Source organism: Trachypithecus francoisi, unplaced genomic scaffold, assembly GCF_009764315.1.
Source record: "Trachypithecus francoisi isolate TF-2019V2 unplaced genomic scaffold, Tfra_2.0 Lachesis_group0, whole genome shotgun sequence".
NCBI lineage: Eukaryota > Metazoa > Chordata > Mammalia > Primates > Cercopithecidae > Trachypithecus > Trachypithecus francoisi.
Genome location: NW_022681453.1, coordinates 126,862,893 through 126,878,673, shown reverse-complemented (window position 1 = coordinate 126,878,673; position 15,781 = coordinate 126,862,893). Strand labels below are relative to the sequence as shown.

At 40.1% G+C, this 15,781-nt stretch overlaps 1 protein-coding gene and 1 long non-coding RNA gene across 2 annotated transcripts in view; one reads left to right on the top strand and one right to left on the bottom strand.

The window, feature by feature from the left end:
• The window catches only part of LOC117083773, an 84,389-nt gene extending 72,358 nt beyond the window's left edge, over positions 1–12,031 (bottom strand). The window contains exon 1 of the long non-coding RNA XR_004437208.1: positions 11,897–12,031. This is a non-coding gene — a long non-coding RNA (uncharacterized LOC117083773). The remainder of the gene's footprint in view (positions 1–11,896) is intronic.
• The window catches only part of PEX5L (peroxisomal biogenesis factor 5 like), a 184,636-nt gene that overhangs the window by 162,737 nt on the left and 6,118 nt on the right, over positions 1–15,781 (top strand). The window contains exons 10-14 of the mRNA XM_033211780.1: positions 5,833–5,976; positions 9,604–9,674; positions 11,764–11,961; positions 14,602–14,767; positions 15,167–15,324. Of these exons, the coding sequence (XP_033067671.1) occupies positions 5,833–5,976; positions 9,604–9,674; positions 11,764–11,961; positions 14,602–14,767; positions 15,167–15,324 (737 nt within the window). The remainder of the gene's footprint in view (positions 1–5,832; positions 5,977–9,603; positions 9,675–11,763; positions 11,962–14,601; positions 14,768–15,166; positions 15,325–15,781) is intronic.

The following is a 15,781-nucleotide window of genomic DNA, read 5'->3' as shown; positions in this document are numbered from 1 at the left end:
CTTGTGCCAGTTTTCAAAGGGAATGCTTCCAGTTTTTGCCCATTCAGTATGATATTGGCTGTGGGTTTGTCATAAATAACTCTTATTATTTTGAGATATGTTCCATCAATGCCGAATTTATTGAGAGTTTTTAGCATGAAGGGCTGTTGAATTTTGTCAAAGGCCTTTTCTGCATCTATTGAGATAATCACGTGGTTTTTGTCTTTTGTTCTGTTTATAGACTGGATTACATTTATTGATTTGTGTATTTTGAACCAGCCTTGCATCCCAGGAATGCAGCCCACTTGATCATGGTGGATAAGCTTTTTGATGCGCTGCTGGATTAGGTTTGCCAGTATTTTATTGAGGATTTTTGCATCAATGTTCATCAGGGATATTGGTCTAAAATTCTCTTTTTCTGTTGTGTCACTGCCAGGCTTTGGTATCAGGATGATGTTGGCTTCATAAAATGAGTTAGGGAGGATTCCCTCTTTCTCTACTGATTGGAATAGTTTCAGAAGGAATGGTACCAGCTCCTCCTTATACCTCTGGTAGAATTCGGCTGTGAATCCATCTGGTCCTGGACTTTTTTTGGTTAGTAGGCTGTTAATTATTGCCTCAATTTCAGAGCCTGCTATAGGTCCATTCAGGGATTCAACTTCTTCCTGGTTTAGTCTTGGGACAGTGTAAGTGTCCAGGAAATTATCCATTTCTTCTAGATTTTCTAGTTTATTTGCATAGAGGTGTTTATAGTATTCTCTGATGGCAGTTTGTATTTCTCTGGGGTCGGTGGTGATATCCCCTTTATCATTTTTTATTGCGTCTATTTGATTCTTCTCTCTTTTCTTTTTTATTAGTCTTGCTAGCAGTCTGTCAATTTTGTTGGTCTTTTCAAAAAACCAGCTCCTGGATTCATTGATTTTTTTGGAGGGTCTTTGTGTCTCTATCTCCTTCAGTTCTGCTCTGATCTTAGTTATTTCTTGCCTTCTGCTAGCTTTTGAATGTGTTTGCTCTTGCTTCTCTAGTTCTTTTAATTGTGATGTTAGAGTGTCCATTTTAGATCTTTCCTGCTTTCTCTTGTGGGCATTTAGTGCTATAAATTTCCTTCTACACACTGCTTTAAATGTGTCCCAGAGATTCTGGTATATTGTATCTTTGCTCTCATTGGTTTCAAAGAACATCTTTATTTCTGCCTTCATTTCGTTATGTACCCAGTAGTCATTCAGGAGCAGGTTGTTCAGTTGCCATAGTTAGTTGAGCGGTTTTGATTGAATTTCTTAGTCCTGAGTTCTAGTTTGATTGCACTGTGGTCTGAGAGACAGTTTGTTATAATTTCTGTTCTTGTACATTTGCTGAGGAGTGCTTTACTTCCAACTATGTGGTCAATTTTGGAATAAGTGCGATGTGGTGCTGAGAAGAATGTATATTCTGTTGATTTGGGGTGGAGACTTCTGTAGATGTCTATTAGGTCTGCTTGGTGTAGAGCTGAGTTCAATTCCTGGATATCCTTGTTAACTTTCTGTCTTGTCAATCTGTCTAATGTTGACAGTGGGATGTTAAAGTCTCCCATTATTTTTGTATGGGAGTCTAAGTCTCTTTGTAAAAGTCTCTGAGGACTTGCTTTATGAATCTGGGTGCTCCTGTATTGGGTGCATATATATTTAGGATAGTTAGCTCTTTCTTTATAATTGATCCCTTTACCATTATGTAATGGCCTTCTTTGTCTCTTGATCTTTGATGGTTTAAAGTCTGTTTTATCAGAGACTAGGATTGCAACCCCTGCTTTCTTTGTTTTCCATTTGCTTAGTAGATCTTCCTCCATCCCTTTATTTTGAGCATATGTGTGTCTCTGCACGTGAGATGGGTCTCCTGAATACAGCAAACTGATGGGTCTTGACTTTTTACCCAATTTGCCAGTCTATGTCTTCTAATTGGACCATTTAGTCCATTTACATTTAAGGTTAATATTGTTATGTGTGATCTTGATCGTGTCATTATGATGTTAGCTGGTTATTTTGCTCATTAGTTGATGCAGTTTCTTCCTAGCATCCATGGACTTTACATTTTGGCATGTTTTTGCAATGGCTGGTACTGGTTGTTCCTTTCCATGTTTAGTGCTTCCTTCAGGATCTCTTGTAGGGCAGGCCTGGTGGTGACAAAATCTCTAAGCATTTGCTTGTCTGTAAAGGATTTTATTTCTCCTTCACTTATGAAACTTGGTTTGGCTGGATATGAAATTCTGGGTTTAAAATTCTTTTCTTTAAGAATGTTGAATATTGGCCCCCACTCTCTTCTGGCTTGTAGAGTTTCTGCCGAGAGATCTGCTGTTAGTCTGATGGGCTTCCCTTTGTGGGTAACCCGACCTTTCTCTCTGGCTGCCCTTAAGATTTTTTCCTTCATTTCAACTTTGGTGAATCTGACAATTATGTGTCTTGGAGTTGCTCTTCTCGAGGAGTATCTTTGTGGTGTTCTCTGTATTTCCTGAATTTGAATGTTGGCCTGCCTTACTAGGTTGGGGAAGTTCTCCTGGATGATATCCTGCAGTGTGTTTTCCAACTTGGTTCCATTTTCCCCATCACTTTCAGGCACACCAATCAGACGTAGATTTGGTCTTTTCACATAATCCCATATTTCTTGGAGGCTTTGCTCATTTCTTTTTACTCTGTTTTCTCTACACTTCTCTTCTTGCTTCATTTCATTCATTTGATCTTCAATCACTGATACTCTTTCTTCCAGTTGATCAAGTCGGTTACTGAAGCTTGTGCATTTGTCACATAGTTCTCGTGTCATGATTTTCATCTCTATCAGTTCTTTTAAGGTCTTCTCTGCATTGATTATTCTAGTTATCCATTCATCCATTCTTTTTTCAAGGTTTTTAGTTTCTTTGCACTGGGTACGTAATTCCTCCTTTAGCTCTGAGAAGTTTGATTGACTGAAGCCTTCTTCTCTCAACTCGTCAAAGTCATTCTCCATCCAACTTTGTTCCGTTGCTGGCGATGAGCTGTGTTCCTTTGGAGGGGGAGATTTGCTCTGATTTTTTGAATTTCCAGCTTTTCTGCACTGCTTTTTCCCCATCTTTGTGGTTTTATCTGCCTTTGGTCTTTGGTGATGGTGACGTACTGATGGGATTTTGGTGTGGATGTCCTTTCTGTTTGTTAGTTTTCCTTCCAACAATCAGGACCCTCAGCTGCAGGTCTGTTGGAGTTTGCTTGAGGCCCACTCCAGACCGTTTGCCTGGGTATCAGCAGCGGAGACTGCAGAAGATAGAATATTGCTGAACAGTGAGTGTTGCTGTCTGATTCTTGCTCTGTAAGATTTGTCTCAGGGGTGTACCCAGCAGTGTGAGGTGTGAGGTGTCGGTCTGCACCTAGTAGGGGATGTCTCCCAGTTAGGCTACTCAGGGGTCAGGGACCCACTTGATCAGGCAGTCTGTCTGTTCTCAGATCTCAACCTCCGTGCTGGGAGAACCACTGCTCTCTTCAAAGCTGTCAGACAGAGACTTTTACCTCTGCAGAGGTTTCTGCTGCTTTTTGTTTAGCTATGCCCTGTCCCCAGAGGTGGAGTCTACAGAGGCAGGCAGGCCTCCTTGAGCTGTGGTGCGCTCCACCCAATTCGAGCTTCCCTGCAGCTTTGTTTACCTACTTAAGCCTCAGCAATGGTGGGCACCCCTCCCCCAGCCTTGCTGCCACCTTGCAGTTAGATCTCCGATTGCTGTGCTAGCAATGAGGGAGGCTCCATGGGCGTGGGACCCTCCAGGCCAGGTGTGAGATATAATCTCCTGGTGTGCCGTTTACTAAGACCCTTGGTAAAGCTCAGTATTAGGGTAGGAGTTACCCAATTTTCCAGGTGTTGTGTGTCTCAATTTCCCTTGGCTAGGAAAAGGAATTCTCTTCCCCCTTGCGCTTCCCAGGTGAGGCAATGCCTCACTCTGCTTCAGCTCTCACTGGTCGGGCTGCACCCACGGACCAGCATTAACTGTCTGACACGCCCCAGTGAGATGAACCCAGTACCTCAGTTGAAAATGCAGAAATCACCCATCTTCTGTGTCGCTCATGCTGGGAGCTGTAGGCTGGAGCTGTTCCTATTCAGCCATCTTGGGCGCCCCCCCCAACTTGATCTACTCTTAAACCTTAGTAACACCATCAACACACCAGCTTATTTGTACCTACCAAATTTAAAGGATTTTATGAAAATCTATGCAAGTAAAATTGCAACAAGTAACATCTCTCATATACTTCAGATGACAGTTTAAGTTGGGGCAAATTTTTTCAAAGACAATTTAGCTACACATTTCAAGGGCTTAAAAATAGCTCATAACCTTTAACCTAATAAATCCCTCTGGGAGTCTATCCTAAGGTAATAAGTAAATGTAGCAAAGATTCCTGCATGAGGCTTTCACCATAGTTTTATTTATGATAACAAAAAAATTAAAATAACCTGAATGTTCATCAATAGGGGATTGAGTAAATAAATATAGCATATCCATAGGAATAATTTTAATAACATAGAGAAATCACAATATAAAACTAAGTGAGGCCTAAGCTATAAGTCTGTGTATGTAATATGTGCCTATTTGTTTAATTTATATACTCATAGAAAATACCAGTTATTTGTACACTAAATATTCTTTAAATTTTTGCAATTAAAAAAAAGATCTTTAACTTTAAAACATGCATTCTCAACAGGGGCAATATAGCCCCCAGTAGGCAAAAACTGGTTCAGGGTGAAGGCAAAAAAAATTATTAGTTGTGACAATGGCTTGTAGTTCTCCAAAGGGCCGTAGTAGATAAACAGATATACAGTATGTAGGATTCATATTTTGGGGGATGGGTGGTAGCACTTAGCAAAAACATGTCTAAAGAGTATTTTTAAAATCTTGAGGGGAAATTGTTAAAACAAAAAAACCAAAAGATATCAGACAAAAGCAAAATCAAAAATATTAGCAGTGCTTATATCTACGTTGTGGCATTATAGGTAACTTTGTATCTTTTTATATTATTTAGTATTATCTAAATTTTATACTATGAAAAAGTACTATATTCATAATAAGGAAAAGCAGAAATTTAAATTTAAAATGAAAAACTAAATAATCAAAATTAATTTAATTAAAAAATTTTTATTATGCTTTAAGTTCTGAGATACATGTGCAGAACATGCAGGTTTGATACACAGGTATACACGGGCCATGGTGGTTTGCTGCACCCATCAACCCATCATCTACATTATTTCTCCTAATGGTATCCCTCCCCTAGTCCCCCACCCCACAACAGGCCCCAGTGTGTGATGTTCCCCTCCTGTGTCCATGTGTTCTCACAGTTCAACTCCCACTTATGAGTGAGGACATATGGTGTTTGATTTTCTGTTCCTGTGTTAGTTTGCTGAGAATGAAGGTTTCCAGCTTCATCCACATCCCTGCAAAGGACATGAACTCATCCTTTTTTATGGCTGCATAGTATTCCATGGTGTATATGTGCCACATTTTCTTTATCCAGTCTATCATTGATGGGCATTTGGTTTGGTTCCAAGTCTTTGCTATTGTGAATAGTGCTGCAATAAACATACATGTGCATGTGTCTTTATAGCAGAAGGATTTATAATCCTTTGGGTATATACTCAGTAATGAGATTGCTGGGTCAAATGATATTTCTGGTTCTAGATCCTTGAGGAATCACCACACTGTCTTCCGCAATGGTTGAACTAATTTACACTCCCACTGACAGTGTAAAAGCATTCCTATCTCTCCATATCCTCTCCAGCATCTGTTGTTTCCTGACTTTTTAATGAGAACCTACTGAATGTAAGAATGAAAAGAGAAATCAATGGCTCATGCACTGGCCTTTTTCTGTGTTGCAGGGATATTACTTTCACACTGAAAACCCCTTCAAGGACTGGCCTGGAGCATTTGAGGAAGGCTTAAAAAGGCTGAAGGAAGGGGACCTGCCAGTCACCATCCTGTTCATGGAAGCAGCAATTCTTCAGGACCCTGGAGATGCAGAGGTGTCCTTCTGCCTTCATTCTGCCAGTCTCAGAAAGGGCATGTGCTAATGAGGGACAGATAACACAGAACTCTGCTGGGTCGCCTTTTCATCAAGTAAAGGTTCCCAGAGGAGTTAACCTAGCTTGGTCTACTTGTTTGAAAGTTACATATAGGTACCTGTTTTCTAACCAAATTTCTAATCAGCAGTGTTTACAGTGCCTATAAATAAAGGTTGAGGACAGGACAAGAAAAATCAAAATTACCAACCTGGAGGCTTATCAGTAGTTTTCTGTTTTTGAGACTGAGTCTTGCTCTGTCAACCAGGCTGGAGTGAAATGGCACAATCTCGGCTCACTGCAACCTCCACCTCCCAGGTTCAAGAGATTCTCCTGCCTCAGCATCCCAAGTAGCTGAGATTACAGGTGCCTGTCACCATGCCCAGCTAATTTTTGTATTTCTAGTAGAGATGGAGTCTCACCATGTTGGTCAGGCTGGTCTCGAACTCCTGACCTCAGGTGATCCACCGGCCTTGGCCTCCCAAAGTGCTGGGATTACAGGGATGAGCCACCGTGCCCAGCAGTAGTTTTGAAGGGACAGTGTATAGTGATGTCTGGCTCTTGTGTCGCACTCTACATCACCCTTGGTTTACTCACTCCACATTTATTGAACACATACTATGTCCCAAAAATTATACCAGGTCCTGGCTTAAAATATGGAAAAGCTGGGAAAACATATCAGGTGGAAAACATATGTATGGTGTATCTTGGAAGACAAGGAAAAAAAAATCAAAGTAGTGAAATAAATGCAACGTCAGAGTGTGCACAGGATGCTGGGAGACTAGAAAGCATCCAGCCTTTCTGCACAAGTGGAGCCAGGGTGGGTGCAGGAATTAAAGGCAATAGGGTAGTCAAGTTTCTGTTACAAGGGAGTGCTATGTGGATAGGCAGAAGGGCATGAAGCATCATGTTAAGTGGAAGAGGGGAGGAGAGAATGGTAGAGGGAAGGCAAGAAGAGTTAAGCAATAATTTGAAATTCATCTGAAAGCCATGGGAAACTACTAGGGTCCTGTACTGAGAAGAGACATACCAACAGATTGCATGTTAGAAAAACCCAATTCTCAGAGATGAGAAGAGTGATTAGAGACAGAGGCTGGGAGACCACCAAAAAGCTTCTGCAGTACTAGTCCCCTAGATTTCTAAACCTGTGAAGGCCTATCATAAGGTAGTGTCAGTATAATGGTTTCTTCTTTCATTTGTGAGTAATTTTCAGGAATCATCATAGATGGAATATTCCCAAGGGAATCTGCAGAAATTTTAGAGACAGATATATATACTGGTGCTGAGAATACAATGTAGAATAGTGGTTAGGCATCTAGGCTGTGCTATCCCAACTGCATAGGTTCAGATCCCTGTTCTACCTGTTAGCCATGGGACCTGGGGCAAATCATTTAAACCCTCTAAGTTTCAGTTTCCTCATCTGTAACATGGAAATCCTAACAGTAACTATCTCATTGGGTGTTGCGAGGATTAAATTAGTCCAAATCCTAACAGTAACTATCTCATTGGGTGTTGGGAGGATTAAATTAGTCCACACAAATAAAGCACTCAGCTCAGTGCCTGGCACATCAATATTTAGCCTTCATTTTTACTATTGGTTGTACTTTATGTAAGAAGAATGAGTAAACTGATCACTAGTTAAATCTTGTAATATCGTGTTGGTCAAAAGGCTTACAGTGAAATGGGATTGAACTGAAATCTGAAATTCTGAACCAAAATATTAGAATTCTTAAAAGATAGGCCAAGTGTGCTGCCTCATGCCTGTAATCCTAGCACTTTGGGAAGCCGAGGTGGGCGGATCATTTCAGGCCAGGAGTTCAAGACCAGCTTGGCCAACGTGGCGAAACCCTGTCTCTACTAAAAATACAAAAAAAAAAAAAAATTAGCTGGGTGGGATGGCTCATGCCTGTAATCCCAGCTACTCGGGAGGCTGAGGTGGGAGAATCACTTGAACTAGCAGGCGGAGGTTGCAGTGAGCCAAAATTGTGCCACTGCACTCCAGCCTCAGTGACAGAGCAAGACTGTCTCAAAAATAAAATAAAATAAAATAAAAGATATATGCCCATTGTAGAAGAGGAAATTATTACACTAATATGAAACTATAGGCCGTCCCCTAAAAATAATAATGTCATCTTAAACATTTGTAAATGCTATGTATTTTACAAGGTGTTTTCAAATATATTACATTATTTGACATAACAGCCCTGGAAGATTTTTTTAAGGACATATTATGATCTCAGATTCATAAATGAGAAAATGAGGGCCTTTGGTAACTAACAAATCCCAGACAAGGACCCAGGGCTTCTGAATCTATGGAGACCTCAAAGTTAAGGTAATAACACTGCAGACAGTGAAAATGACACCATGGCCAAAGGCTAGAAAACACCCCCAGAGAAAGACTATCTCATCAGTCTTTTCTTAAGAAGCATTCTAAGATATATGGAAGGTGAAATCAAAATAGAGGTTGCTGTCTGTATGTTTAAGAGATTTAAAAGAATCAAGGCTATTTGGAGGGGGAATAATCGGTGTTTTGATGAGTTCATAAGGTGTATGTAATAATAACCCATGAGAGGAAAAGCCTGTACCATTCAAATGGCACTTGAAGATAACTGTGCTTTCCTAGAGTTTTGTTTTAAAATGGTATTATCTAAAATAATGTTTGAGGAGTGTGTTAAATTGTTTGGGGAGTGTCAAATTTGAAGACAATGTGTGTAATGAGAAGTTTCTGCTTGTATTACTCTTGTAACAGTGTGAGAGTTATTGTTCTTATGAGTATATAGAGAAAAATTTGCTATGTTAAAAACTTTGATTCTAGATATAAAAACATAAGCTATCTGCTTGAAGATGTTCTTCATGTTCTTTACAATAGCAAACAATTGCAACCAACTTAAAGCGATAAGGGAATTATTGAGTAAATAATGGAATATCCATTCAACAAAATTCAAATTAAAAATTACGAGGATTTTGTAAAAACATGAAAAAGAGCTTAAGGTACAATGGAATGTATAAATGTAGACTATCAAATTATATCTACATTATGATTGTGTTTATATGTGTTTTGTGCATTTTAACAGTGATTACATTAGAGGAATGAACACATCATAGGAGATTTTGTTTTGCTTTTCCTAGTTCCTAAATCTCCTGTGAATTCTTCTAGTAACTGACTTTCATTCATACAAGCTAAGTTAATATTGTATATCTTGAGATTCCTTATTGTAAACTTCATTTAGCTACATTTCTGGGTTATTTTTCCACCCCTTTCCCTCACAATTGTATAATTTTATATATTTATCTTTTGGTTTTAAGATACCTAATATAATAAAATCTCAGAAATTCAGAGGTTTCCATCGCACCGGGTTATAGAAAAGGATAAATACTGAACGAGTTTGGAAATAATGACAAAGATCTTGACCCAGATATCACAAGAGAGTTCAAATGAAGAAATGCATATAATATTTTTCCCTTTTATACAGCAGTCACATCTGAGACAGGTTTCTCTGCATAGGGGATCCATCATAGGTCAACAACCAACTGAAGCACATGAGTAATTCTGCTTCATCTTGCAATGTTAACATCAGTTGTCTTTCGTAGGCATGGCAGTTCCTCGGGATAACCCAGGCAGAGAATGAAAATGAACAAGCAGCTATTGTCGCCCTCCAGAGGTAAACGAAGCTAAGTGCAAAATCATGGGCCTGGTGGACACTTGTTAATGAACTTCCTGTTTCAGATTTGTCTTTTGATCTTTACTGAAGTACAGTGTAAAGAATTTGTAAAGGATAAGTGCTGAGATACCGCATATCACTCACACTTAGCTCTGAAAAACAACTTATAATGAAGTAATGTTCCTAACAATGTCTTGCTATCTACAAATCAATGGACATTCACTGGCACCAGAGAAAGCCTGTGTTAAACCCACTCGTAAAGTAGACTCATTGAATAAATAGTTCCTTTTAACGTTTTAACCTTCTGAAACATCTGAAAATATTCTTAAAAAAAAAATAAGTGGAGTACTGACTAATGGTCTGGATGACATTGGGGCAGGAGGGATGGGAACAGTGGGTGTGTTTAACATTACACCCTACTTAATTAGAGCTCCTATTTAAATCCTGGAAAAGTAGCCTCTACCAAATAGACTTCCACTTTCCCTACCTTTTCTTGTAAGTACCTTTAATATAGTGCTATAGGAAGAGAATATATATGTGTGTGCATGTATACATATATATGCACACATATATTCCATCTGTTATATGTATGGTATTTATATGAATGTACATACATAATGTATGTGTATAAATCCTATAGCTTTGGAATCTCAGATTGTAAGAATTCTAGACTGTTGAAATTCTAGGGCTTTACAATCTTGGAATCCTAGATTTCAAGATTCTGTTGGCATCTGATGAAGTAATGGTGCCTGGGGTATGGCCCTGCTGTCAGAGCCTTTTCCTACAGATGAGAGAATTGGGGATCAGGAAAGGTCAAGGTCACACAGAGAGCATGTAACAGAGACAGAACTTAAACCCTCATCACCTGACTCCAAATCTGGAGCTCTGAGTCAGTGGTTCTTAACCCTATATACACATGCACATTAGAATCGTTTGGAGGGGAAAATTGATGCCCAAGCACAGTCCAGAGATGATCATTTAATTGATCAGGGCTGGGAACCAAGCAGCAATAGTTTTAAAACTCCCTGGCATTTGTAATGTGCATATAGAGTTAAGAATCGCTCTACCCAGTGCTGATAAGCTTCTGGGAGATTAGGCCCGCCACAGAGTGGTATTAGGTACTGCCTAGGGCTTGCTCCTCAAAGTCTTATCCAGAGACCTCATCATCACCTGAGAACTTGTCAAACCTACACAATCCCAGGCCCACCCCAGTAGGCCTACTGGATCAGAATGCAGATTTTATAAAAACCCCTCAGATGATTCACATGCACTTCAGTTTGAAAATCCCTTGCTAGAGGCCAATGGAATAGAATGAGGGGGAGTAGCTTTAGCCTGTGTCTCCTATAAACCCACATCAGTAGTTCTGAAAACACAGGGATTTCCCTCTCCTTTGCAAAAGACTGTACAATCTTTCATATCTAGATGTCTACATTCAAGTCAGTTCTCTTTGGGGATAATAGATATTTAATATATTGGTAGTAGAGGCCAGTTGTGGTGGCTTACACCTGTAATCCCAGCACTTTGGGAGGTGAAGCAGGTGGGTCACTTGAGGTCAGGAGTTTGAGACCAGACTGGCCAACACGGAAACCTTGTCTCAACTAAAAATACAAAATTAGCCGGGTGTGGTGGGCATCTGTAACCCCAGCTATTCGGGAGGCTAAGGCAGGAGAATCGCTTGATTCCAGGTGGCAGAGGTTGCAGTGAGCCAAGATCACACTCCAGCTTCAGTGACAGAGTGAGACTCTGTCTAAGAAAAAAAAAAAAAAGCAGCATTAAAATAATGATATCCCCTATTTCTCATTAGATCTCATTAGATTAAGTGCAGGGATAAGCCACATAGTTTTAAAGCTACTTATTAATATTACCAAACCTAGCAATCATTAGGGTAAGTTTTAACTTTCTTAAAAATATGCTGAGGTCTCCATTTTTATGTAGATAAATATGGTGCTTTCCAGGACTTGACATAAGCAAGTTTACCAATGCTTTTGCAGTATTTAGTTAATAAAGACCCTCCACATTTTCTGAAGAACTGTTGGATTGTGGCTCCAAAAAAAAAAAAATCTGAAATTGGCTACTTTTTTTCTTTCAGGTGCTTAGAATTACAGCCCAACAACTTAAAAGCTTTGATGGCCTTAGCTGTGAGTTATACTAACACTGGCCATCAACAGGATGCCTGCGAAGCTCTGAAGAATTGGATTAAGCAAAATCCAAAGTACAAATACCTTGTGAAAAGCAAGAAGGGATCTCCAGGCCTCACCCGGCGGATGTCTAAGTCCCCAGTTGACAGGTATCTTTCTCAGTGTATTACAGCTGGCAGTTTACACCCATATGTACAATGAGTCACCTGAAGGGCAACAATGAGCCTCACAGCCCTGACACCACCCACTCCAGAATGGTTTGCAGGACAGCATTCCGCTGGAGGAGCATCACTCATTAGAAAGATTAATGCTTAGACCAGGGCCAGCCTTCGGGCACATGATCTACATTGTGGGCACTCACAGACATTTATGTGAGTGCCACATTTTAAAGTCAAATGCTTTGGACACATAATTCACCCAAGGTGAAGTATAATAAATACGAATGCGCCAAGTTTTATCCAGCCTGAGAATTAGGAACGGGGAAAATGAAAGGCTGGTTTTCTTTTTTTTTTTTTTTTTTTTTTTTAATTATACTTTAAGTTCTAGGGTACATGTGCATGACTTTTATATCATGTATAACTCCCCAATGCAATCCCTCCCTCCTCCCCCCTCCCCATGATAGGCCCCAGTGTGTGATGTTCCCCTTCCCGAGTCCAAGTGATCTCATTGTTCAGTTCCCACCTATGAGTGAGAACATGCGGTGTTTGGTTTTCTCTTCTTGTGATAGTTTGCTAAGAATGATGGTTTCCAGCTGCATCCATGTCCCTACAAAGGATGCAAACTCATCCTTTTTGATGGCTGCATAGTATTCCATGGTGTATATGTGCCACATTTTCTTAATCCAGTCTGTCACAGATGGACATTTGGGTTGATTCCAAGTCTTTGCTATTGTGAATAGTGCCGCAGTAAACATACGTGTGCATGTGTCTTTAGAGCAGCATGATTTATAATCCTTTGGGTATATACCCAGTAGTGGGATGGCTGGGTCATATGGTACATCTAGTTCTAGATCCTTGAGGAATCGCCATACTGTTTTCCATAATGGTTGAACTAGTTTACAATCCCACCAATAGTGTAAAAGTGTTCCTATTTCTCCACATCCTCTCCAACACCTGTTGTTTCCTGACTTCTTAATGATTGCCATTCTAACTGGTGTGAGATGGTATCTCATTGTAGTTTTGATTTGCATTTCTCTGATGGCGAGTGATGATGAGCATTTTTTCATGTGTCTGTTGGCTGTATGGATGTCTTCTTTTGAGAAATGTCTGTTCATATCCTTTCCCCACTTTTTGATGGAGTTGTTTGTTTTTTTCTTGTATATTTGTTTGAGTTCTTTGTAGATTCTGGATATTAGCCCTTTGTCAGATGAGTAGGTTGCAAAAATTTTTTCCCATTCTGTAGGTTGCCTGTTCACTCTGATGGTAGTTTCTTTAGCTGTGCAAAAGCTCTTTAGTTTAATTAGATCCCATGTGTCAATTTTTGCTTTTGCTGCCGTTGCTTTTGGTGTTTTAGACATGAAGTCCTTGCCCATGCCTATGTCCTGAATGGTACTACCAAGATTTTCTTCTAGGGTTTTTATGGTATTAGGTCTAACATTTAAGTCTCTAATCCATCTTGAATTAATCTTTGTATAAGGGGTAAGGAAAGGATCCAGTTTCAGCTTTCTACTTATGGCTAGCCAATTTTCCCAGCACCATTTATTAAATAGGGAATCCTTTCCCCATTTCTTGTCAAATTGTCCCTGTTTGCAGATGACATGATTGTATATTTAGAAAACCCCATCGTCTCAGCCCAAAATCTCCTTAAGCTGATAAGCAACTTCAGCAAAGTCTCAGGATACAAAATTAATGTGCAAAAATCACAAGCATTCTTATACACCAGTAACAGACAAGCAGAGAGCCAAATCAGGAATGAACTTCCATTCACAATTGCTTCAAAGAGAATAAAATACCTAGGAATCCAACTTACAAGGGATGTAAAGGACCTCTTCAAGGAGAACTACAAACCACTGCTCAGTGAAATCAAAGAGGACACAAACAAATGGAAGAACATACCATGCTCATGGATAGGAAGAATCAATATCGTGAAAATGGCCATACTGCCCAAGGTGATTTATAGATTCAATGCCATCCCCATCAAGCTACCAATGACTTTCTTCACAGAATTGGAAAAAACTGCTTTAAAGTTCATATGGAACCAAAAAAGAGCCCACATTGCCAAGACAATCCTAAGTCAAAAGGACAAAGCTGGAGGTGTCACGCTACCTGACTTCAAACTATACTACAAGGCTACAGTAACCAAAACAGCATGGTACTGGTACCACAACAGAGATATAGACCAATGGAACAGAACAGAGTCCTCAGAAATAATACCACACATCTACAGCCATCTGATCTTTGACAAACCTGAGAGAAAGGCTGGTTTTCTAGAAATTTTGTTTTCTATCAGCAATAAATCCTTTCTATCAGCAATAAATCCTTTCTCATTGAGCCCTTGGGAAACTTAGCTGTGGGGTTTTCCACACTGGCACTCATAGAGTCAACAGAACTCTCCTCGTGAAGACCTTACTTAGCACAGTCTGTATTTGTGTACAACAAAATAGTTCATGAAAATCAACCATATTTTAAAACATTCAGCATTCATAGTCCTCTCATTAAGTTAAGGTATTTTAAGCAAAATTTTCCAGTCTGTAACGAAGAGACTTCTTGAAATAGAGTCAAGAGATTTAACAGTAAATCGTTAATGTTCTGACTATTTGGATTACAAATCTAATTTTTTTTCTCTTGTAGCTCTGTTCTGGAAGGAGTGAAGGAATTATATCTGGAAGCTGCCCACCAAAATGGAGATATGATCGACCCAGACCTACAGACAGGTCTAGGGGTTCTGTTCCACCTGAGTGGAGAATTTAATAGAGCAATAGATGCATTTAACGCTGCCTTAACTGTTCGGCCAGAGGTAAGATAGCACAGCACAGCAAGAAACCACAACCTTCTCTGTAACAAACACGTTTTCACAGGCTACACCGTCTACATTTCTTCTACACTTTCTTTCCCTGACTCCAATGGTTTAAAGTGATGGTACTAATAATATGCTACTGTGGCTGTTAATATTGAAATACCTAAAATAGAAACACTAATTAGGTGATAACATCAAATGGTAGCTGTTCATTGACGAGTGAAAGTCATTTGACAAAATTGTCCATGAAGATTTTTTAGTAATTCACCTGGCCATGGTCTCCATCCATGAGCACTGCATATATTTTTAGCCATCTTCCTTTCTCTGTGGAGAAATACAGGAATGCTCTGTCCTTGTGCCTTGTACTGGGTTGTTAGAAAGTTCTGATTTTGTCATCAGGACTATTCACTATGGAACCGTCTTGGGGCGACCTTGGCGAATGGAGACCGCAGCGAGGAAGCCGTGGAGGCCTACACACGAGCACTGGAGATTCAGCCAGGGTTCATCCGATCCAGATACAACCTGGGAATAAGCTGCATCAACCTGGGCGCCTACAGGTGAAGTATAGCAACAGGCCAAGGATGAAGGCCATGCCCAGGACTGAGGTTGAATAACCTCAAAGGTTGTTTCCAAGTAAAAATGCCTGCCTTGGTATTCCTTCTCCTGCCGTTAAGGGTGAATGCAGAGCCTTCAGATCCCAAGGCCTGTTTGAGCAGGAGCCCTGTGCTGCTCTGCTTCTCAATCTTTAGAGAGCAGCAGTTGGCTCCGCATCTTGGGAAATGCAGATTCCCAACCCCTGGCCCCTGAGATTTTGATTCACTTGGCCTGGATTAGGACAAGTCATCAGGGTTTTCAACACTCCCATGGGTAACTCTTCAAGAAATACTACCCATCGATCTTTCATTTTCCACTTAAGGAAAAAAGAGCCCTGGGGGTGTGGGCAAGGGGACCTGGCAAAAGGACTTCAGAAAGTCCCAGAACCAGTGTTTAGCAAGGCAAAACCAAGAATCCAGG